Genomic DNA, 22,836 nt, shown 5'->3' with positions numbered 1-22,836 from the left:
AAAGAAAAAAAAAATAAAAGAATCACGCCGTCGTCCGCTAAGAAGCTGCCACATTCTGCGAGTCGAAAGCAACAAGCAGCAGGGCATTGGTGCTTGGCTGTCTGCGCCATCACTTTGACTGTCTTGGAATAAGCAAGTTTTCAGGTTTAGGTCCTCTTTTAATGCCGTCACCCATCATACTTGAGACAAAAAAAAAAAAAAAGCGCCAAGATGACCGAGTGATGCTAATGCGACATTATAATGCTGTATGCTCAGAAGCAAATGACTGAATAAGGGAACGCGCCGTGCACATTTAGCCATATTTAAGCACTTAAGCCAAGAAAGAATATGTTACACATGACAAAAAGAAGCATGATACCACCAATCTACTGACGATAACTTTCAGTGGTGTCATACTCTGAAACACTCAGTACTCTGTCTCAATCTGATTTAAAGAGGATTTTCTCTTGTTAATGGGAGTGACTTGCATCTGAGTGTGTGACTTAAATCTCAATAACCAAAGAATGTACTGAAATAACGGCACTTGTACTTTGGAATATGACTATGTGTAAATTTTTATATATATATATATATATATATATATATATATATATATATATATATATATATATATATATATATTTATATATATTTATATATATATATATATATTTATATATATTTATATATATAATATTTATTTATAATGATAATATAATATTTAATCGCATTAATTTTTTAAAAATGTATCTTCTGTTTACACTTTCATTTTAACAACCCTAATATATATATATATTTATATATATACATATATATATATTATATATAATATTTATTTATAATAATAATGTACATATTAACATATTAATTACAAACAATATTCTGAATTAAAAATAAAATACACATTTTTTTAATCACATCCCCATGCTCTGGATCTGGTTGCGTGCTGCCCTAATGACAGTATGGATCGAAAACAAAATTGCCATTGCCGCTCTGAAAAGCTAAAGTGTCAGTTGTGAATGTTTGTTGAGGAACATCCCAAAACAACAGCAATCGTGTCGCCCAAAGTCGGGACTCTGAGAAACCAACGCACTCAGATATTGGATTTTCATGTCAGCACTTTTGGTGAGCTGGTAAAATATAATTGTGTCATCCTTTATGAAGCAGTGTTGAGGTGACAGCGCCCAAAGAAGCGTCATTACTCTGCTTTTTATTAGGGTGCGCGGACGGGACATTTTGTCGGTGATGAATAACGTCTCTGTGGCGCAACGTCACCGTGGTGCTTGTGTGCTCCACTGAACGGGCATGGGTCATTGAAAATGAAATCAATTCCAAATGAAGAATTAGATCTGTTCACCATAATGGGTTTTATTTGACAGACATCAATACCCGCATCGATTTGCAAGTCCAATTGAATCTCGTGAGACACAAATATCGGCAGATCCCGGCAACAAATGTAAGAAAGGTGTAGAGTGGCAACTGTTAATCAATCTTGATTTTCTTCAAACTGCTGCACAGAAGCACATTGAGATAAATAAGGTCAAGTAGCCGTAACTTAAACCGCTTTTTTTTCGCATTTGTTTTTGAATATAATGTCAAAATTCTGTCACATGGTTGGCTCAGATCCAAAATATGGAATTGAAAAATCTTAATTTAATAGTTAACAGCCGGGTTTCGGTGACTCGGAGGTTTGATAACGAGCATGAGTTAGCTTTTTAGCTGGCACAATCAATCTCGAGCCCTGTTACGATCCGACACGAGAAATCAGTCAGATCACTACATGGAGAATTATGTATTATTTAGAAGGGTTTCTCCCAACTTTTATTGAGCCAAGGCAAAGTCAACAAATTCAAAACGCATTATCAGACAAAAAATGTCGCAAATTGTGAATAAACACGTCGGTTTTGTGCCTTCTGCCATCTAAAGGAAGAGCATTTAATTGTCATTACAGAAAAAAGAACACGTGAAAGGGAGGAGGAAGACATGACAAAGACTTTCACCGCCGTTTGTCTGGACATTCGCAATGTTTTCAATTTATTGATGACCACGTTAAGCACCACACGTCAATTAGCCTACAAATTGTTTTTCATTATTTTGATTCTTCTTTCATTCTTTGTGCAATGATACGAGAGGAACTGTATGCGTCTTAGTTGACTGATTGTGGTGGCTAACAAGCTAACGTATTTTTAGCTAACGCTCATTACCAAAATTACTGCATTCGCGCTAACCTGACAATGTAAATTTTAATTTGAGGTAAAGAGTGCATTATAAAAAATCATTCCTTGATTTAATTTAATCAAATCAATTTTGCCATTTTAATTAATTGATTTAATTAAAATGGAATAATAATAATAATAATACACAGTATTTTCTAACTGCAAGAAAAGTTAATTTAAGCGCAATTCTGCCTTTTATTCCAATTAAATTACATGTGAAGTCTAACACAAAAACATGGCATAACAATTTATTCTTTTTGTCAACTTTTCTGTCTACACTTACAGGTGCTAAAAGAAGTCTGTCGGGTAATTTGCACACATTTTATGAGACTTGTTCCAGCCACATTTAAAATAAAATAAAAAGAAGATGTAAAGGAGCAGTGAGTTATTAAGGCAGAGGGGTCACTCCCGGGAGTCACACTTTAAATAGAGCTTCAAAGTTTCCTTCTTAATTTCCGACGCACAATCAAACTGATGCCCACGAGACCGAGGAAATTTAAGATCTAGTGAATGAGACTCAACCAGCATTTAATAAAAGGCAAAAGATGAGATACATGTAGATTAAAGTACTAAAGAATAATAAAGTCAGAGCAGAGCTGCAGGGAACTGCAAGGTCTTATTTTCCTTTTCTCATAACGGGGATTAAGTACAAATACCCCCGCCGCGGGTATTAACTCGTGGCAGGATTGTTCTGTGTGATGATCACTTCTTAACGCTGCTCTCTAACAGAGCAGACAGAATCATCCTCGGTAATAAAACGCAGCGGATAAACATCTGGAGCGTTCACTTGGTTTGGAGTGTTTCAAATTATTTGCCAATACGTCAAAACTACAAACTGACTTTGTTTGGTATTTTTCATTTGGCCAATTTTAAGCTTGAATGCACTCCAGATTTACCGCGCTTTCACTCGAACATGATCAGTCCATTTTTTTTTACTTTTAATTTGCATTTTTTTTTAGCTAACTTTGTTCCTGTAGTGTGAAGGGGAAATTGGGAGGATGGTAAAAAATAAAACTCAATGGTGGAAAAAAAAAAAAACTGTTTCCACAAGCCACTTTTCTTTTCCTTTTTTTGAATGAGCAAATCTCAACAAGACTAAAATGACAAGCATGCCCGAAACGTAGGGTGAGGTGAGGGCAAACTTGACTGCATAGGGGAATCTTCCCCTCGGGCGCTTTCTCAGTTCACAATTTGAAAATTTGACAGCTCCTCATTCGTCCAGATAAGAAAATGGAAAAGTGATAGAGTCGCACTGTTTCTGAATTCTTGTATCACATTTTGGTCAAGAAAATTGGACCAAAACAATTTAAAAAAATATTATATAAAAAATTAAAAATATGAGAAATCTTGGATTATTAACGATGGCAGCCGAGAACGTCTCAGGAATGAACGAGATTGTGTTTGCTGTCTCATGCCTTTTTTTGCGGCTCTGATCAATGATGTCTTTGATCGATCTGCATATTATGACATTAAAACTGAGCACTGATTTTGCATAAAATGCAAAAAAAAAAAACAAACATGCTATTTGTACGTTCCATCAAAATTAGGCCCCTGTGAGCGGAGCAAAAGTTTGACGCATACCTCAGGTCATGCCTTCTGTCTCTAGTCTCTGATTAGAAAATTTTATTAATTATTTAACTTAAAGAACAATACTTAAATATTAAATGCAGACATGAAATGGGGCCAATGCGACATGAGCCCCTCAACTCCCCCCCCAAAAAAATTTGAATAATTTTAATTCTACTCTCAGGTGGTTCAATGTGAACAAGTGTTTCATTTCCACAAACCACCATAATTATCATAAATATCTCTTGGAAAGAGAATATAATGCTAAAACATTTTCATTATTGTGCCCACACACAAAAAAAAAAAAACAAACAAAAAAACTTTTTTTGTTTCCGAATGTTTGCATCAACACTCAACTTTTTCACTCCACTTGATTATCGTCTGCACATTTGTCATAAACTACCCGGACTCCACTTATCTCGGCGGCCAAACCGTCGATGGCATCTGAGTATTTTTCGAAAGCTTGGATATTCAACGCTTGGCCAAATTCCCTCCTCAGATGTTTATCTTCTTTAATATGGCTTCTCTCCTCGCCACACTGGCCAAGAGTCTTCTTCTATCAGCTATCATGTCAGAGCGACTCTCTGAGACCTAGCAGCACGTTAAGTGGCCTTAAAATACATCACACACCCTCTAATGGGCAGAGGCTGCTCCCAGGCCTTGAAATATAGCTCTGATATCAGTCCTGTAAATGGCTGGCCTTCTGTAACATATTTCATCCGGGAGAATTAGTCGTGTTTAGCAGCTGCTGTTATATAGCAGCTGTCCTCCACGGGACTCGGGCCAGCACAATATGGCTGTTTGATTGACGACGTCGAAGAGTCCCTTCCTCCGTTTAATTCAGCGCCATAGCGAGTACAGTAAGGTGCATGTTTGAATATTACAGTCGGTGATTTGGCTTATTTCTCCGCTTGTGGTTTACTGCAGAGAAGTGATGGCGTACACTTGCCGGTTTAAATCAATCTAAGCCGATTAAGCGCAAAATCAGAACGGGTTGGAAAGTGGTGACTCGGCTCTAATCACGTTTTTGTTTGTCCGTCTCGTTAATCTAGTGGTTCAAGGCCTTGTTGGTCGTATCCCTGCACTGCTCCCGTGGGGTTGAATGTGGACAAGTTGCGCTGATAAGCAGCTGCTTTTATTTAAAGTGCCACGTGTTGAACTAGAAGTACGCTGAGTGAGATATCAGGCGCACACAAAAAACAAAAACACGTTTTTTTTTTAGCCTCTTGGCTCATGGAACGATTCATTAGAGCAGGCGTTTATTTAAAATTACATTGAAATACATTGAAAATCAAATGTATTGTTTTTCTCCGATGAGGTGAGGTTACCAAAACACTCCATCCCTCTGCTGCTGGTCCGGCCTCACTGTTAAATTTTAGAACCCATTGTGGCCAGTCAACTAAAAAGTTTGCCCACCCCTGCTCTAGCAGAATAAAATGATTGTAATTTATTGGCCGGTTATTTACCTCCGGTTAGACACAAAACAAGCACTTGGATAGCTTTCTACTTTACGTCAAGGGATTTAATGGTGATGACTGAGGGGTGGACGACTGTCGCCACCGGCGCCGTTGGGTCATCGGCTAAATTGATCTCGTATGTTTTCATTGATTGTATATTGCCCAAAAATATAACGGCAAACCGGTAACATTTCATTTTTGGCAATATTTCATCATGAATAAGTCATGCTAGCAATGTAGCGACTTTAGCGTGGCACCGCACATACATTAGTTTCTTTGGGCAAAGATGTGAGGTGAGGAGGGGGTGAGGTGAGGATAAATTCAAATCTTGCTAGAAGCTTCAAGACCACTCTACACACTTCAGTTTTAATCAGTGCAGCCGTAGCGGTACATTCACCTGACTTTGGGACAGGCAATCTGCTCTCACTCACTGAATAGTTGTCTGTCACTAAATGTGCCCTGTGACTGACTGGCGACCAGTCCGGGGTACAGTATAGTCAGCTAGGATACGGGACAGGATGGGTATTGCATCATCGTTTCCTACATTTTGGAAACCTTATTTAGAAATGCTTCAAACTGTAGGAATCAAAACGGAGTCGTTATCCTTGTACGGGCATAGTTTTTGAAACAACTCTAATAAGAGTCAACCTTTTGCCATTTTAGCTACAAGATGACATTTCAAGTATGATTTTCCACACATTGTACCAAAAGTCACATCAAATAAGCCTCCCCGGATAAAAATAATAATGATGGCATTTGCTCATTAGGCTGAGCCAGAGGCTGAAGGTTCATCTGTGATTGCCGGCCAGATGGAGTGAAGCAGGTTGGCTTCTTTTCGGATGAAGAACTTCACCTAAAGGTGTCTTAAAAATTCAGTGTGTTGGCACGTTATTAACATCTGACATGCTTGGTGAGGATGGATGGATTTCACACTTCATTATCATAATAGGGACAATTACAACAAACCGGCATGTTTGTATTAATATCATATTTTGAGATGATCTGTGAAAACTTATTTATCTTTTGTGATAAGACGCCAAGTAGCATATTTCTGGAAGAGAATTAGAGTCAGCGTGTTGAGGTTGATTATCTCAGTGACTAATGCTCTGTCACTCGGTGGTGTGCGAGGGCCCAGTGAGGACCTCCATTAATGAAGCCTGAACAGGTGCTGAAAAGGCACCGACATCGGCAGGGGATGGCGATGGAGATGGGGGGGGGGGGGTTGAAAGGGGGGGGGGGGGTGCATGGACAAGAATTTCTGATGAATTTCAATTACTGATCTATTAAAGCTAATGAGGTAAATGAGCAGCCAGAACACATTTACTAGATAGCCTGAGACAAGACCCGCGTAGCTTGACATGTGTTTTGTGTATGTGTGTGCGCAGTCACAAAATGTTATTATTCAAAGGCAGCTATCACTATTAGGAAAAATCCGTTTGTTTTTGGTTAACTTTAATGCTCATTGGTGTTTTTCTCAATTAGTGGTGTCTGTTGTTTGAATGTTAAGTCATCGTGTCCTCTGTTGGGGCGCTTGTTAAGCACACAAATTCAGTTCGCGCCATTCTTGCACATACACTGCCATCTGCTGGTTTTAAGTTGCAACTGCTTCTTAGATCAAAGGGACATTAATGGAGTCTTTGTACACATCCGGTGACGTGCCGGTTTTTTTCATTTGTATAGAAAATAAATGATTTAAAGCGCAATCATGTCAAAAACTGATTTTTTTTCCTTAAAAATCTTTAAAGATAAGTAAAAATAAACAACTTAAATCGCTACTAACGTCATAACAGGAATGAAGCTGCATTCAGAATCAACCAATCACATTCAAATTCATGTGAAAGCACACCACTGCCACCACTTTAACTCAGTTTTATTTAGTTCAAAAATAATTTGCACACTTTGCAAAGCCAAATTAAAATACAGTACCATATAAGCTGCAGCGCTTTAGCACATCATCTCAGCACAAAACACCACTGGGCCTTGCTAACCAACACTGCTGGAGTGTTCGATGAAACTACGGATGAACTTTTTGGCCATAATTTCAAAAGGTTACGTTTGCTTTAAACACAGCACTGCAAAGAGCCGCAGTGATAATAACAGTTAGTGAAGCAAGATGATGGCTGCAGATACTTGAGGGCCGTTTGTCTGGAAGTACCGGTACTCATGTTTACTTTCTAATAGCTAAATTGGGGTGTAGTTAAAGTACAAAGTTTGTTTTTCTGGACACATTCCCAATTATTATAGGGTGTGCAGAGATGATTACAGATGTTTAATTTTACTTGCCTACTCAAAATGTATTATTTTCTTTTTTTCCCTGTCGAGTTGCACAGTTTTGAAATTATTCATCTTGGCTTTATTTTTGCTTATACCTATTACAAAAATAAAAGAAATTAAAATAAAAGTGATGTTTCGACTTTTTATAACCACTATATAACTTAACAAATTACATTTTTTTGGGTTGCGTCACACTGCAAAAAAAAATAAAAAATAAAATCCCCATTGCATACCAGTACATACGCCATAACCGTCTACTACCTAGCAACCCGGTTACACATAAAAATACTACTTTTCTACTTTGATTTATCTGAAGTAGTGTCTAGTTTAGCGAAGCATGATTTATTTAATTGAACAATTTGGGTAAATAAAAAGAAGATTTGAGAGAAAGGTCAGCTTTTTCACTAAGTGAATTAAATCAATGATGCTTATGACTGCAGAGGATGAACTCAAGCATGCACAAAAATACAACTGGAAGAACTTTTGAAATATACCTTGCCCTCCTTTTCAATGCTACACTTGGTTCTGAGAACATTCAGTATGTCAGCTCTTGTTTGTGGCGTAAACGACTTGGAGAAATCTTCGGTGTTCGTTATGAAACGAAGCAGACGCTCTCCGGTCTCGCTGTTTGGATCAAAGCACTCGCTGATGTCCACGATGTTGTGGATGCAATGCTCTTCGTATTTCAGACCCAGAGTCTGCAGTGAGGCCACGACGTCTTCGGACGAACGATGCACGGGGATCGCCTCGTTGCACAGCTCCTTTGAGAAAATCTTCCACAGAGTGTCCCAGCCCTCGCCGGCTGTATCGACGCGTATTCATTTGAATTGAAAATCAGAATTACAATACAAGTCATATATATATATATTTATATATATATTAGATAATATCTATAAAAATTGCAAGATGTAATTGTCTAAACCAGGGGTGGGCAAACTTTTTGATCGGTGGGCCACAATGGGTTTTAAAATTTGACAGAGGGGCCGGACCAGGAGCATATGGATGTCGAGTGTTTTGGTAACCTCACCTCATCGGAGAAAAAAAAAAAAGTATTTAGAAAATAATGAACAAGGATTAGTCATTTATTTTTTTTCAAGTTCGTTGGGCCCGATTAAAGAGTTTAATGGGCCGCATGTGGCCCCTGGGCCGCAGTTTGCCCACACCTGCTCTATGCTAAACTACAGTTTCTCAGAATTCCCTTTTTGGGGAACTGATTTAATTGTGCAGCCGTACAGTACTTAACGTCGTGTTATTCGGACTTCTGGCACGTGTTATGAGCTAAAATGTTTTCTCGTGTTTTATCATGAACCCTGTGTATCGTTTTGTCTGTGGCGCAGATATTGGAAGCAATGACACTGGCTATTAAAATAAAAATGAAAACTATAAAAGGTGACACTCGACAGTGACTCAAACAGGACCCGCTTACCTTTTCCTACAATGATCATAAGACAGCCGTTCTTGTTCAGAATTCTGTGATAGAACTTGATGGTTTCTGTCAGGTTGTCAACGTAGTAAATCATCTGCGAAGCCGAGAATTGAAAGGAATGTTCACGCCACAAACCCACAGTTAAAATTGCAATCTTGTTGGGATATGCTGTCAAACAGTGAATAAATCTCAGAGGGCTCTGAATGAAACCAAGTTACACGCTGGAAACGTCATTGAAATGTTGAATATAAATGTACAGAGAATTTTTTGCCTTTAAAGATGAATATCAAACGTTAATTAGAAAAATCACCAATTAAGTTGATTTAAAAAAAAAAAAAGGCAAATTCCCATAATAACTGCACTGACAGATACACAGACAGAAAGACAGACGGAAAAATACCTGAATCATGTGAATGAAGTCATATTTCTTGGCGTCTTTGACTTGCTCTCTGTAATTCTCACTAAGCATAACATGCCAAGTGAATGGAATCTTCTGAATGTTCTCAGTCTTTGCTACCAACGCTGAAAATATCATAAAATAAGAATCCAGCTGTCATAATAGTTGAGTTTACTGTGATTAGATTAAAGCGTGAATACTATTGGTGCAAACTTAGCCAACAATTCAACGTTTTCAATAACTGCGTTACAGAAGCAAAAATCGACAACTTTCGATTTTAATACCTCTGAAGCTGGCAAGCAATTCGGTGCTTTCCTCGACGATGTCAACCGTGATGGGAAGAGTGCAGAAAGTGGAGCTCAAGAGAGTCAGCATCTGGACATCCAGCTCGCCTGCACCGAGTCACCAAATAAGATCCTCAATGTGAGATTGCACATGGCATACTAAAGTATATTACAGAGGAATCACTGGGATTCTGTTCTCGGATTGCGCAAGGAAGAAAAAAAAAAAAAAAAAGAATGTAACAACACTGTAATTCTGCAATGTGAAGTGGTGTTAAGACTTGTATAAAGTGTGCGAGGCCGTGAAGATGCTTGAATCTAATTTGTGACTGGGTCGCTTGTCCTCATTAGGCTAACTGGTTCGAACAAGAGGCGGGGTACACGCTGAACTGCTCACAAATAATAATATTAGTAATAATTATAATAAGGCAGCTGGTTGGTTAGCATGATCGGCTCACAACGCAGAGGTCGTGGGTTCCATTCCAGCGCCGGCCTTCCAGTGCGGAGTCTGTATGTTCTCCCTGTGCCCGAGAAGGTTTCCTCCCACATTCCAAAGACGTGCATTGTAGCTTGATTGAACATGCTAAATTGTCCCTAGGTGCTGGTTGTATGTTTTGGTGTTTGTCTTTGTGGCTGGCAACCAGCTCAGGGTATACCCCGCCTACTTCGCAAAGACAGCTGGGATAGGAGCAAGCACGCCAGCAACCCTTGTGAGGAGAAGAGGAACAGAAAATTGATAATAATAATAATAATAATATTGTTATTATTTTATTTTATTTTTTTATAATCAATACCGCAACCCTAGTGAGGAGAAGCGGTGCAGATGATGGATGGATGGATAATAATAATAATAATAATAATAATAACAAAAACCATCGCAGTTAGAGTCAGGCAAAAGTGAGCAGCTGCTGCATTTCACTCGTCACACACCTCCACCACTTCCCACACCGAGAACACTCAGTGTGCTTTTATTTGCTGCCAATCTGCACAAACAGAAGAGAGAAAAAACAAAAATTGTATCAAATTAGACAAAGAACTAATGGCACTCAATTTTCTGACTGTTAATCAATCAAATCTACAGTGGAGACTCTCTCGTTCTGCTGGGGGACTTCAATGCTCACGTGGGTAATGACAGTGAGACCTTGAAGGGCGTGATTGGGAGGAACGAACCCCCCAAAGTGAACCCGAGTGGTGTTTTCTGTTACTGGACTTCTGTGCTCGTCATGGATTGTCCATAACGAACGCCATGTTCAAACATCCACTTGGCACCAGGACACCCTCGGCCGCAGTTCGATGATCGACTTTGTAGTCGTGTCATCGGATTTGCCGCCGCATGTTTTTGGACACTCGGGTGAAGAGAGGGGCGCAGCTGTCAACTGATCACCACCTGAACACTCTAAATTGTCCCTACGTGTGATCATGAGTGTGAATGTCTTGTTTGTCTAAGTGTGCCTTGAACAATACGCTGGCAACCAGTTCAAGGTGTACCTAACTACTGCTTGCAGACTGCTGGCATATGTTTCAGCACACCTGTGACCCCTGTGAGGATAACCAGCTCAGATATTGGATGGATAGAATGGATGTAATATACAAGAGAAAAGCTAATCACATTCAACACATAGCTACTGCTCATCCATTAAATGTTAAATATTTTTTTCTCATTCTCGGATTTGTAAGCGAGCTTGTCATAGTGTTTATGACAGCCTTTTCAGCAGTGTGGGTGTTTGTGTGAGCGCATTTCAGTAGTTAAGGTATGAGAGCTATTCCTGACTATGTCCCTCACGGCGGCTCATATTTATGTGATAAAACCCTCATTAGACCAGACTAGAACAGACTCAAAATTATTTTTGTTCTTATGATGCCGAATTCCTAGAGTAATCACTAATTGGAAAAAAATCAATATTAAACTTGTTCTACTAATCAATTATAAAATAATTTTTCATACCTTTGGAATTCACCTGGAAGATGTTCCTGGAGGAAACGGACAACAACTGCGTGATCACCCGAATGTTGCAAAAAGAACTGAAAATTTTGGACATCACTGCCCTCAAAAGCCGTTCCCTTGGTCTCTGCCGCCATGATTCTGAAATGCATGAAGATACCAGCACGTCTATTTAGTGTCACATTACTTCATCGAAAACTCGTTCACCCAGATGTCGAGCGTGTCGTGCCAAGTTCTGTCAGTCAAAACGTGGCTGAAGTGAGCATTACGGTAAAATTCAAACGGACAATCGCACAATAAAATCCAACATTTCTTTCATCACTTTTTCAAAATAAAAATGTGGTTATAGTCTGATCCATCATATATTCACTTTTAATTTTTATGCTTTGCATTAATTTTGATAAAAGGTGAACATTAAAACTAAGGTGATACACAAGTTACATGCTAATCAGGTTTTACCGTAACGCTGAAAGTAATTCCAAAAATTGTGGCCAACGCCCATCAGCTTGAGTTGTGTCCTGAAATATACGTTTTGAAATTACGCTAAGGATGGTACAGTGAATATTCCCGGGGGCGAATCTTGAGCAGAAGAAGAGTTTTGCATAGTTAATGAACTACCATTAAAATAAAATAAATATTTACTGTACTTTCATTCCGGTACATTTTAAACGGTAACTGAGGGGTTCTCGTGATGCTTACACATAAACCCATTTATTTATTATTGTCTTACAAATAAAAATAAATAAATAATAAAGACTGCTTACCGATCTGATGTCAACATCTGGCCAGCTGTCGTAATGGCAGAATTCTGACATTGTGCCATCAAACCCAGATTTAAGTGAAGCATTTCGAATGTCTCAAGTAAATAGCAATAATGTTATGTGATGAAGACGCAAACCAACTATTATCTTGACACCACTTTCAATGTGGAAACTTTTTCTCCATTTTTGTTGTAGTCTACTGTTGATTATTTAGGTCTATGGTGTCGATTTTATATATGAAACACTACCATTAGGATGGCCGAGTGGTCTAAGTCGCCGCGTTCAGGACCCAGTCTCCCCAGGAGGTCTGGGTTCGAATCTCGAATTTCCCCATTGTGGGACTAATAAAGGGCAAATTATTATTAATTTGTCAAACACCTCACCACATTTTGAAACGAGCTATATTTCTGGCAAGAGGCACTTGGAGTATTTTCAAAAACAGTGGAAGATCACACGTTGTACTACTCATATTGCCCTCAAAAGCCGTTCCCTTGGTCTCTGCCGCCATTATTCTGAAATGCAAGAAGATACCAGCATGTCTATTTAGTATCACGTTACTTCATTGAAAACTCGTTCAACGTGGCTGAAGTGAGCATTACGGTAAAATTCTAACGGACAATCACACAATAAAATCCAACCTTTCTGTCATCACTTTTTCAAAATAAAAATGAGGTTATAGTCTGATCCATCATATATTCACTTTTAATTTTTATGCTTTGCATTAATTTTGATAAAAGGTGAACATTAAAACTAAGGTGATACACAAGTTACATGCTAATCAGGTTTTACCGTAACGCTGAAAGTAATTCCAAAAATTGAGGCCAACGCCCATCAGCTTGAGTTGTGTCCTGAAATAAAATTGTCGTTTTGAAATTACGCTAAGGATGGTACAGTGAATATTCCCGGGGGCGAATCTTGAGCAGAAGAAGAGTTTTGCATAGTTAATGAACTACCATTAAAATAAAATAAATATTTACTGTACTTACATTCCGGTAGATTTTAAACGGTAACTGAGGGGTTCTCGTGATGCTTACACATAAACCCATTTATTCATTATTGTCTTACAAATAAAAATAAATAAATAATAAAGACTGCTTACCGATCTGATGCCAACATCTGGCCAGCTGTCGTAATGGCAGAATTCTGACATTGTGCCATCAAACCCAGATTTAAGTGAAGCATTTCGAATGTCTCAAGTAAATAGCAATAATGTTACGTGATGAAGACGCAAACCAACTATTATCTTGACACCACTTTCAATGTGGAAACTTTTTCTCCATTTTTGTTGTAGTCTATTGTTGATTATTTAGGTCTATAATGCCGATTTTATAAATGAAATACTACCATCAATTTGTCAAACACCTCACCACATTTTGGGCAAAGATGTGAGGTGAGGAGGGGGTGAGGTGAGGATAAATTCAAATCTTGCTGGAAGCTTCAAGACCACTCTACACACTTCAGTTTTAATCAGTGCAGCCGTAGCGGTACATTCACCTGACTTTGGGACAGGCAATCTGCTCTCACTCACTGAATAGTTGTCTGTCACTAAATGTGCCCTGTGACTGACTGGCGACCAGTCCAGGGTACAGTATAGTCAGCTAGGATACGGGACAGGATGGGTATTGCATCATCGTTTCCTACATTTTGGAAACCTTATTTAGAAATGCTTCAAACTGTAGGAATCAAAACGGAGTCGTTATCCTTGTATGGGCATAGTTTTTGAAACAACTCTAATAAGAGTCAACCTTTTGCCATTTTAGCTACAAGATGACATTTCAAGTATGATTTTCCACACATTGTACCAAAAGTCACATCAAATAAGCCTCCCCGGATAAAAATAATAATGATGGCATTTGCTCATTAGGCTGAGCCAGAGGCTGAAGGTTCATCTGTGATTGCCGGCCAGATGGAGTGAAGCAGGTTGGCTTCTTTTCGGATGAAGAACTTCACCTAAAGGTGTCTTAAAAATTCAGTGTGTTGGCACGTTAATAACATCTGACATGCTTGGTGAGGATGGATGGATTTCACACTTCATTATCATAATAGGGACAATTACAACAAACCGGCATGTATGTATTAATATCATATTTTGAGATGATCTGTGAAAACTTATTTATCTTTTGTGATAAGACGCCAAGTAGCATATTTCTGGAAGAGAATTAGAGTCAGCGTGTTGAGGTTGATTATCTCAGTGACTAATGCTCTGTCACTCGGTGGTGTGCGAGGGCCCAGTGAGGACCTCCATTAATGAAGCCTGAACAGGTGCTGAAAAGGCACCGACATCGGCAGGGGATGGCGATGGAGATGGGGGGGGTTGAAAGGGGGGGGGTGCATGGACAAGAATTTCTGATGAATTTCAATTACTGATCTATTAAAGCTAATGAGGTAAATGAGCAGCCAGAACACATTTACTAGATAGCCTGAGACAAGACCCGCGTAGCTTGACATGTGTTTTGTGTATGTGTGTGCGCAGTCACAAAATGTTATTATTCAAAGGCAGCTATCACTATTAGGAAAAATCCGTTTGTTTTTGGTTAACTTTAATGCTCATTGGTGTTTTTCTCAATTAGTGGTGTCTGTTGTTTGAATGTTAAGTCATCGTGTCCTCTGTTGGGGCGCTTGTTAAGCACACAAATTCAGTTCGCGCCATTCTTGCACATACACTGCCATCTGCTGGTTTTAAGTTGCAACTGCTTCTTAGATCAAAGGGACATTAATGGAGTCTTTGTACACATCTGGTGACGTGCCGGTTTTTTTCATTTGTATAGAAAATAAATGATTTAAAGCGCAATCATGTCAAAAACTGATTTTCTTTCCTTAAAAATCTTTAAAGATAAGTAAAAATAAACAACTTAAATCGCTACTAACGTCATAACAGGAATGAAGCTGCATTCAGAATCAAACAATCACATTCAAATTCATGTGAAAGCACACCACTGCCACCACTTTAACTCAGTTTTATTTAGTTCAAAAATAATTTGCACACTTTGCAAAGCCAAATTAAAATACAGTACCATATAAGCTGCAGCGCTTTAGCACATCATCTCAGCACAAAACACCACTGGGCCTTGCTAACCCACACTGCTGGAGTGTTCGATGAAACTACGGATGAACTTTTTGGCCATAATTTCAAAAGGTTACGTTTGCTTTAAACACAGCACTGCAAAGAGCCGCAGTGATAATAACAGTTAGTGAAGCAAGATGATGGCTGCAGATACTTGAGGGCCGTTTGTCTGGAAGTATCGGTACTCATGTTTACTTTCTAATAGCTAAATTGGGGTGTAGTTAAAGTACAAAGTTTGTTTTTCTGGACACATTCCCAATTATTATAGGGTGTGCAGAGATGATTACAGATGTTTAATTTTACTTGCCTACTCAAAATGTATTCTTTTTTTTTTCCCCTGTCGAGTTGCACAGTTTTGAAATTATTCATCTTGGCTTTATTTTTGCTTATATCTATTACAAAAATAAAAGAAATTAAAATAAAAGTGATGTTTCGACTTTTTATAACCACTATATAACTTAACAAATTACATTTTTTTGGGTTGCGTCACACTGCAAAAAAAAATAAAAAATAAAATCCCCATTGCATACCAGTACATATGCCATAACCGTCTACTACCTAGCAACCCGGTTACACATAAAAATACTACTTTTCTACTTTGATTTATCTAAAGTAGTGTTTAGTTTAGCGAAGCATGATTTATTTAATTGAACAATTTGGGTAAATAAAAAGAAGATTTGAGAGAAAGGTCAGCTTTTTCACTAAGTGAATTAAATCAATGATGCTTATGACTGCAGAGGATGAACTCAAGCATGCACAAAAATACAACTGGGAGAACTTTTGAAATATACCTTGCCCTCCTTTTCAATGCTACACTTGGTTCTGAGAACATTCAGTATGTCAGCTCTTGTTTGTGGCGTAAACGACTTGGAGAAATCTTCGGTGTTCGTTACGAAACGAAGCAGACGCTCTCCGGTCTCGCTGTTTGGATCAAAGCACTCGCTGATGTCCACGATGTTGTGGATGCAATGCTCTTCGTATTTCAGACCCAGAGTCTGCAGTGAGGCCACGACGTCTTCGGACGAACGATGCACGGGGATCGCCTCGTTGCACAGCTCCTTTGAGAAAATCTTCCACAGAGTGTCCCAGCCCTCGCCGGCTGTATCGACGCGTATTCATTTGAATTGAAAATCAGAATTACAATATAGGTCATATATATATATATATATATATAAATATATATATATATATATATATACATATATATATATATATATTTATATATATATTAGATATATATATATATGTATATGTAAATATATTTATATATATATTAGATAATATCTATGAAAATTGCAAGATGTAATTGTCTAAACCAGGGGTGGGCAAACTTTTTGATCGGTGGGCCACAATGGGTTTTAAAATTTGACAGAGGGGCCGGACCAGGAGCATATGGATGTCGAGTGTTTTGGTAACCTCACCTCATCGGAGAAAAAAAAAAAAGTATTTAGAAAATAATGAACAAGGATTAGTCATTTATTTTTTTTCAAGTTCGTTGGGCCCGATTAAAGAGTTTAATGGGCCGCATGTGGCCCCTGGGCCGCAGTTTGCCCACACCTGCTCTATGCTAAACTACAGTTTCTCAGAATTCCCTTTTTGGGGAACTGATTTAATTGTGCAGCCGTACAGTACTTAACGTCGTGTTATTCGGACTTCTGGCACGTGTTTTGAGCTAAAATGTTTTCTCGTGTTTTATCATGAACCCTGTGTATCGTTTTGTCTGTGGCGCAGATATTGGAAGCAATGACACTGGCTATTAAAATAAAAATGAAAACTATAAAAGGTGACACTCGACAGTGACTCAAACAGGACCCGCTTACCTTTTCCTAGAATGATCATAAGACAGCCGTTCTTGTTCAGAATTCTGTGATAGAACTTGATGGTTTCTGTCAGGTTGTCAACGTAGTAAATCATCTGCGAAGCCGAGAATTGAAAGGAATGTTCACGCCACAAACCCACAGTTAAAATTGCAATCTTGTTGGGATATGCTGTCAAACAGTGAATAAATCTCAGAGGGCTCTGAATGAAACCAAGTTACACGCTGGAAACGTCATTGAAATGTTGAATATAAATGTACAGAGAATTTTTTGCCTTTAAAGATGAATATCAAACGTTAATTAGAAAAATCACCAATTAAGTTGATTTAAAAAAAAAAAAAGGCAAATTCCCATAATAACTGCACTGACAGATACACAGACAGAAAGACAGACGGAAAAATACCTGAATCATGTGAATGAAGTCATATTTCTTGGCGTCTTTGACTTGCTCTCTGTAATTCTCACTAAGCATAACATGCCAAGTGAATGGAATCTTCTGAATGTTCTCAGTCTTTGCTACCAACGCTGAAAATATCATAAAATAAGAATCCAGCTGTCATAATAGTTGAGTTTACTGTGATTAGATTAAAGCGTGAATACTATCGGTGTAAACTTAGCCAACAATTCAACGTTTTCAATAACTGCGTTACAGAAGCAAAAATCGACAACTTTCGATTTGAATACCTCTGAAGCTGGCAAGCAATTCGGTGCTTTCCTCGACGATGTCAACCGTGATGGGAAGAGTGCAGAAAGTGGAGCTCAAGAGAGTCAGCATCTGGACATCCAGCTCGCCTGCACCGAGTCACCAAATAAGATCCTCAATGTGAGATTGCACATGGCATACTAAAGTATATTACAGAGGAATCACTGGGATTCTGTTCTCGGATTGCGCAAGGAAGAAAAAAAAAAAAAGAATGTAACAACACTAATTCTGCAATGTGAAGTGGTGTTAAGACTTGTATAAAGTGTGCGAGGCCGTGAAGATGCTTGAATCTAATTTGTGACTGGGTCGCTTGTCCTCATTAGGCTAACTGGTTCGAACAAGAGGCGGGGTACACGCTGAACTGCTCACAAATAATAATATTAGTAATAATTATAATAAGGCAGCTGGTTGGTTAGCATGATCGGCTCACAACGCAGAGGTCGTGGGTTCCATTCCAGCGCCGGCCTTCCAGTGCGGAGTCTGTATGCTCTCCCTGTGCCCGAGAAGGTTTCCTCCCACATTCCAAAGACGTGCATTGTAGCTTGATTGAACATGCTAAATTGTCCCTAGGTGCTGGTTGTATGTTTTGGTGTGTGTCTTTGTGGCTGGCAACCAGCTCAGGGTATACCCCGCCTACTTCCCAAAGACAGCTGGGATAGGAGCAAGCACGCCAGCAACCCTTGTGAGGAGAAGAGGAACAGAAAATTGATAATAATAATAATAATAATAATAATGTTATTATTTTATTTTATTTTTTTATAATCAATACCGCAAACCTAGTGAGGAGAAGCGGTGCAGTTGATGGATGGATGGATAATAATAAGAATAATAATAATAACAAAAACCATCGCAGTTAGAGTCAGGCAAAAGTGAGCAGCTGCTGCATTTCACTCGTCACACACCTCCACCACTTCCCACACCGAGAACACTCAGTGTGCTTTTATTTGCTGCCAATCTGCACAAACAGAAGAGAGAAAAAACAAAAATTGTATCAAATTAGACAAAGAACTAATGGCACTCAATTTTCTGACTGTTAATCAATCAAATCTACAGTGGAGACTCTCTCGTTCTGCTGGGGGACTTCAATGCTCACGTGGGTAATGACAGTGAGACCTTGAAGGGCGTGATTGGGAGGAACGAACCCCCCAAAGTGAACCCGAGTGGTGTTTTCTGTTACTGGACTTCTGTGCTCGTCATGGATTGTCCATAACGAACGCCATGTTCAAACATCCACTTGGCACCAGGACACCCTCGGCCGCAGTTCGATGATCGACTTTGTAGTCGTGTCATCGGATTTGCCGCCGCATGTTTTTGGACACTCGGGTGAAGAGAGGGGCGCAGCTGTCAACTGATCACCACCTGAACACTCTAAATTGTCCCTACGTGTGATCATGAGTGTGAATGTCTTGTTTGTCTAAGTGTGCCTTGAACAATACGCTGGCAACCAGTTCAAGGTGTACCTAACTACTGCTTGCAGACTGCTGGCATATGTTTCAGCACACCTGTGACCCCTGTGAGGATAACCAGCTCAGATATTGGATGGATAGAATGGATGTAATATACAAGAGAAAAGCTAATCACATTCAACACGTAGCTACTGCTCATCCATTAAATGTTAAATATTTTTTTCTCATTCTCGGATTTGTAAGCGAGCTTGTCATCGTGTTTATGACAGCCTTTTCAGCAGTGTGGGTGTTTGTGTGAGTGCATTTCAGTAGTTAAGGTATGAGAGCTATTCCTGACTATGTCCCTCACGGCGGCTCATATTTATGTGATAAAACCCTCATTAGACCAGTCTAGAACAGACTCAAAATTATTTTTGTTCTTATGATGCCGAATTCCTAGAGTAATCACTAATTGGAAAAATCAATATTAAACTTGTTCTACTAATCAATTATAAAATAATTTTTCATACCTTTGGAATTCACCTGGAAGATGTTCCTGGAGGAAACGGACAACAACTGCGTGCTCACCCGAATGTTGCAAAAAGAACTGAAAAGTTTGGACATCACTGCCCTCAAAAGCCGTTCCCTTGGTCTCTGCCGCCATGATTCTGAAATGCATGAAGATACCAGCACGTCTATTTAGTATCACATTACTTCATCGAAAACTCGTTCACCCAGATGTCGAGCGTGTCGTGCCAAGTTCTGTCAGTCAAAACGTGGCTGAAGTGAGCATTACGGTAAAATTCAAACGGACAATCGCACAATAAAATCCAACATTTCTTTCATCACTTTTTCAAAATAAAAATGTGGTTATAGTCTGATCCATCATATAATCACTTTTAATTTTTATGCTTTGCATTAATTTTGATAAAAGGTGAACATTAAAACTAAGGTGATACACAAGTTACATGCTAATCAGGTTTTACCGTAACGCTGAAAGTAATTCCAAAAATTGTGGCCAACGCCCATCAGCTTGAGTTGTGTCCTGAAATATACGTTTTGAAATTACGCTAAGGATGGTACAGTGAATATTCCCGGGGGCGAATCTTGAGCAGAAGAAGAGTTTTGCATAGTTAATGAACTACTATTAAAATAAAATAAATATTTACTGTACTTCCATTCCGGTACATTTTAAACGGTAACTGAGGGGTTCTCGTGATGCTTACACATAAACCCATTTATTTATTATTGTCTTACAAATAAAAATAAATAAATAATAAAGACTGCTTACCGATCTGATGTCAACATCTGGCCAGCTGTCGTAATGGCAGAATTCTGACATTGTGCCATCAAACCCAGATTTAAGTGAAGCATTTCGAATGTCTCAAGTAAATAGCAATAATGTTATGTGATGAAGACGCAAACCAACTATTATCTTGACACCACTTTCAATGTGGAAACTTTTTCTCCATTTTTGTTGTAGTCTACTGTTGATTATTTAGGTCTATGATGCCGATTTTATAAATGAAATACTACCATCAATTTGTCAAACACCTCACCACATTTTGAAACGAGCTATATTTCTGGCAAGAGGCACTTGGAGTATTTTCAAAAACAGTGGAAGATCACACGTTGTACTACTCATATTGCCCTCAAAAGCCGTTCCCTTGGTCTCTGCCGCCATTATTCTGAAATGCAAGAAGATACCAGCATGTCTATTTAGTATCACATTACTTCATTGAAAACTCGTTCAACGTGGCTGAAGTGAGCATTACGGTAAAATTCTAACGGACATTCACACAATAAAATCCAACATTTCTGTCATCACTTTTTCAAAATAAAAATGAGGTTATAGTCTGATCCATCATATATTCACTTTTAATTTTTATGCTTTGCATTAATTTTGATAAAAGGTGAACATTAAAACTAAGGTGATACACAAGTTACATGCTAATCAGGTTTTACCGTAACGCTGAAAGTAATTCCAAAAATTGAGGCCAACGCCCATCAGTTTGAGTTGTGTCCTGAAATAAAATTGTCGTTTTGAAATTACGCTAAGGATGGTACAGTGAATATTCCCGGGGGCGAATCTTGAGCAGAAGAAGAGTTTTGCATAGTTAATGAACTCCCATTAAAATAAAATAAATATTTACTGTACTTTCATTCCGGTACATTTTAAACGGTAACTGAGGGGTTCTCGTGATGCTTACACATAAACCCATTTATTTATTATTGTCTTACAAATAAAAATAAATAAATAATAAAGACTGCTTACCGATCTGATGCCAACATCTGGCCAGCTGTCGTAATGGCAGAATTCTGACATTGTGCCATCAAACCCAGATTTAAGTGAAGCATTTCGAATGTCTCAAGTAAATAGCAATAATGTTATGTGATGAAGACGCAAACCAACTATTATCTTGACACCACTTTCAATGTGGAAACTTTTTCTCCATTTTTGTTGTAGTCTACTGTTGATTATTTAGGTCTATAATGCCGATTTTATAAATGAAATACTACCATCAATTTGTCAAACACCTCACCACATTTTGAAACGAGCTATATTTCTGGCAAGAGGCACTTGGGGTATTTTCAAAAACAGTGGAAGATCACACGTTGTACTACTCATACTGCCCTCAAAAGCCGTTCCCTTGGTCTCTGCCGCCATTATTCTGAAATGCAAGAAGATACCAGCATGTCTATTTAGTATCACATTACTTCATTGAAAACTCGTTCAACGTGGCTGAAGTGAGCATTACGGTAAAATTCAAACGGACAATCACACAATAAAATCCAACATTTCTGTCATCACTTTTTCAAAATAAAAATGAGGTTATAGTCTGATCCATAATATATTCACTTTTAATTTTTATGCTTTGCATTAATTTTGATAAAAGATGAACATTAAAACTAAGGTGATACACAAGTTACTTGCTAATCAGGTTTTACCGTAACGCTGAAAGTAATTCCAAAAATTGAGGCCAACGCCCATCAGCTTGAGTTGTGTCCTGAAATAAAATTGTCGTTTTGAAATTACGCTAAGGATGGTACAGTGAATATTCCCGGGGGCGAATCTTGAGCAGAAGAAGAGTTTTGCATAGTTAATGAACTCCCATTAAAATAAAATAAATATTTACTGTACTTTCATTCCGGTACATTTTAAACGGTAACTGAGGGGTTCTCGTGATGCTTACACATAAACCCATTTATTTATTATTGTCTTACAAATAAAAATAAATAAATAATAAAGACTGCTTACCGATCTGATGCCAACATCTGGCCAGCTGTCGTAATGGCAGAATTCTGACATTGTGCCATCAAACCCAGATTTAAGTGAAGCATTTCGAATGTCTCAAGTAAATAGCAATAATGTTATGTGATGAAGACGCAAACCAACTATTATCTTGACACCACTTTCAATGTGGAAACTTTTTCTCCATTTTTGTTGTAGTCTACTGTTGATTATTTAGGTCTATGATGCCGATTTTATAAATGAAATACTACCATCAATTTGTCAAACACCTCACCACATTTTGAAACGAGCTATATTTCTGGCAAGAGGCACTTT

The 22,836-nt window shown here is 38.4% G+C and overlaps 2 protein-coding genes across 8 annotated transcripts; both read right to left on the bottom strand.

Annotated features, from left to right (window-relative positions):
* Window positions 1-7,072: 7,072 nt before the first annotated feature.
* LOC148323552 (histamine N-methyltransferase-like) lies at window positions 7,073-13,139 on the bottom strand. 4 transcript variants are annotated; one of them, XM_088315279.1, is made up of 7 exons: window positions 13,089-13,139; window positions 11,542-11,679; window positions 10,527-10,579; window positions 9,600-9,707; window positions 9,319-9,440; window positions 8,919-9,012; window positions 7,073-8,294 (listed from the first exon to the last, which is right to left on the bottom strand). In XM_088315279.1, the coding sequence occupies exons 2-7, from the start codon at window positions 11,673-11,675 to the stop codon at window positions 7,942-7,944; spliced, it is 864 nt and encodes a 287-aa protein (XP_088171405.1). In that variant the 5' UTR covers window positions 11,676-11,679; window positions 13,089-13,139; the 3' UTR covers window positions 7,073-7,941. The 4 variants fall into 4 exon arrangements, with proteins under 4 accessions (XP_088171405.1, XP_088171403.1, XP_088171404.1 ...); XM_088315277.1 differs by lacking the exon at window positions 13,089-13,139 and adding an exon at window positions 12,303-12,453; XM_088315278.1 differs by lacking the exon at window positions 13,089-13,139 and adding an exon at window positions 11,998-12,111.
* A 2,103-nt stretch (window positions 13,140-15,242) lies between these two features.
* LOC148323551 (histamine N-methyltransferase-like) lies at window positions 15,243-22,721 on the bottom strand. 4 transcript variants are annotated; one of them, XM_088314257.1, is made up of 9 exons: window positions 22,218-22,721; window positions 21,234-21,940; window positions 20,828-20,956; window positions 19,799-19,936; window positions 18,786-18,838; window positions 17,865-17,972; window positions 17,584-17,705; window positions 17,184-17,277; window positions 15,243-16,462 (listed from the first exon to the last, which is right to left on the bottom strand). In XM_088314257.1, the coding sequence occupies exons 4-9, from the start codon at window positions 19,930-19,932 to the stop codon at window positions 16,110-16,112; spliced, it is 864 nt and encodes a 287-aa protein (XP_088170383.1). In that variant the 5' UTR covers window positions 19,933-19,936; window positions 20,828-20,956; window positions 21,234-21,940; window positions 22,218-22,721; the 3' UTR covers window positions 15,243-16,109. The 4 variants fall into 4 exon arrangements, with proteins under 4 accessions (XP_088170383.1, XP_088170384.1, XP_088170382.1 ...); XM_088314258.1 differs by lacking the exon at window positions 20,828-20,956; XM_088314256.1 differs by lacking the exons at window positions 20,828-20,956; window positions 21,234-21,940; window positions 22,218-22,721 and adding an exon at window positions 20,560-20,771.
* Between the last annotated feature and the right edge of the window lie 115 nt (window positions 22,722-22,836).

Source organism: Idiotropiscis lumnitzeri, chromosome 14 (assembly GCF_059441095.1).
Source record: "Idiotropiscis lumnitzeri isolate Australia: NSW breed Sydney's pygmy pipehorse chromosome 14, RoL_Ilum_1.0, whole genome shotgun sequence".
Classification (NCBI taxonomy): domain Eukaryota; kingdom Metazoa; phylum Chordata; class Actinopteri; order Syngnathiformes; family Syngnathidae; genus Idiotropiscis; species Idiotropiscis lumnitzeri.
This window is presented reverse-complemented; position numbering and strand designations above follow the sequence as displayed.

What these genes read in the sequence shown, in the direction of transcription:
- LOC148323552 (XM_088315277.1), bottom strand. Translation starts at nt 12,385, where the DNA reads ATGCTTCACTTAAATCTGGGTTTGATGGCACAATGTCAGAATTCTGCC. An exon ending in CGGTGTGGGAAGTGGTGGAG is followed by an intron (nt 9,708 to 10,526) that starts GTGTGTGACGAG and finishes GACTCGGTGCAG; the next exon opens with GCGAGCTGGATGTCCAGATG. An exon ending in ATTGCTTGCCAGCTTCAGAG is followed by an intron (nt 9,441 to 9,599) that starts GTATTAAAATCG and finishes TGATATTTTCAG; the next exon opens with CGTTGGTAGCAAAGACTGAG.
- LOC148323551 (XM_088314256.1), bottom strand. Translation starts at nt 20,642, where the DNA reads ATGCTTCACTTAAATCTGGGTTTGATGGCACAATGTCAGAATTCTGCC. An exon ending in CGGTGTGGGAAGTGGTGGAG is followed by an intron (nt 17,973 to 18,785) that starts GTGTGTGACGAG and finishes GACTCGGTGCAG; the next exon opens with GCGAGCTGGATGTCCAGATG. An exon ending in ACTTCATTCACATGATTCAG is followed by an intron (nt 17,278 to 17,583) that starts GTATTTTTCCGT and finishes TCGGCTTCGCAG; the next exon opens with ATGATTTACTACGTTGACAA.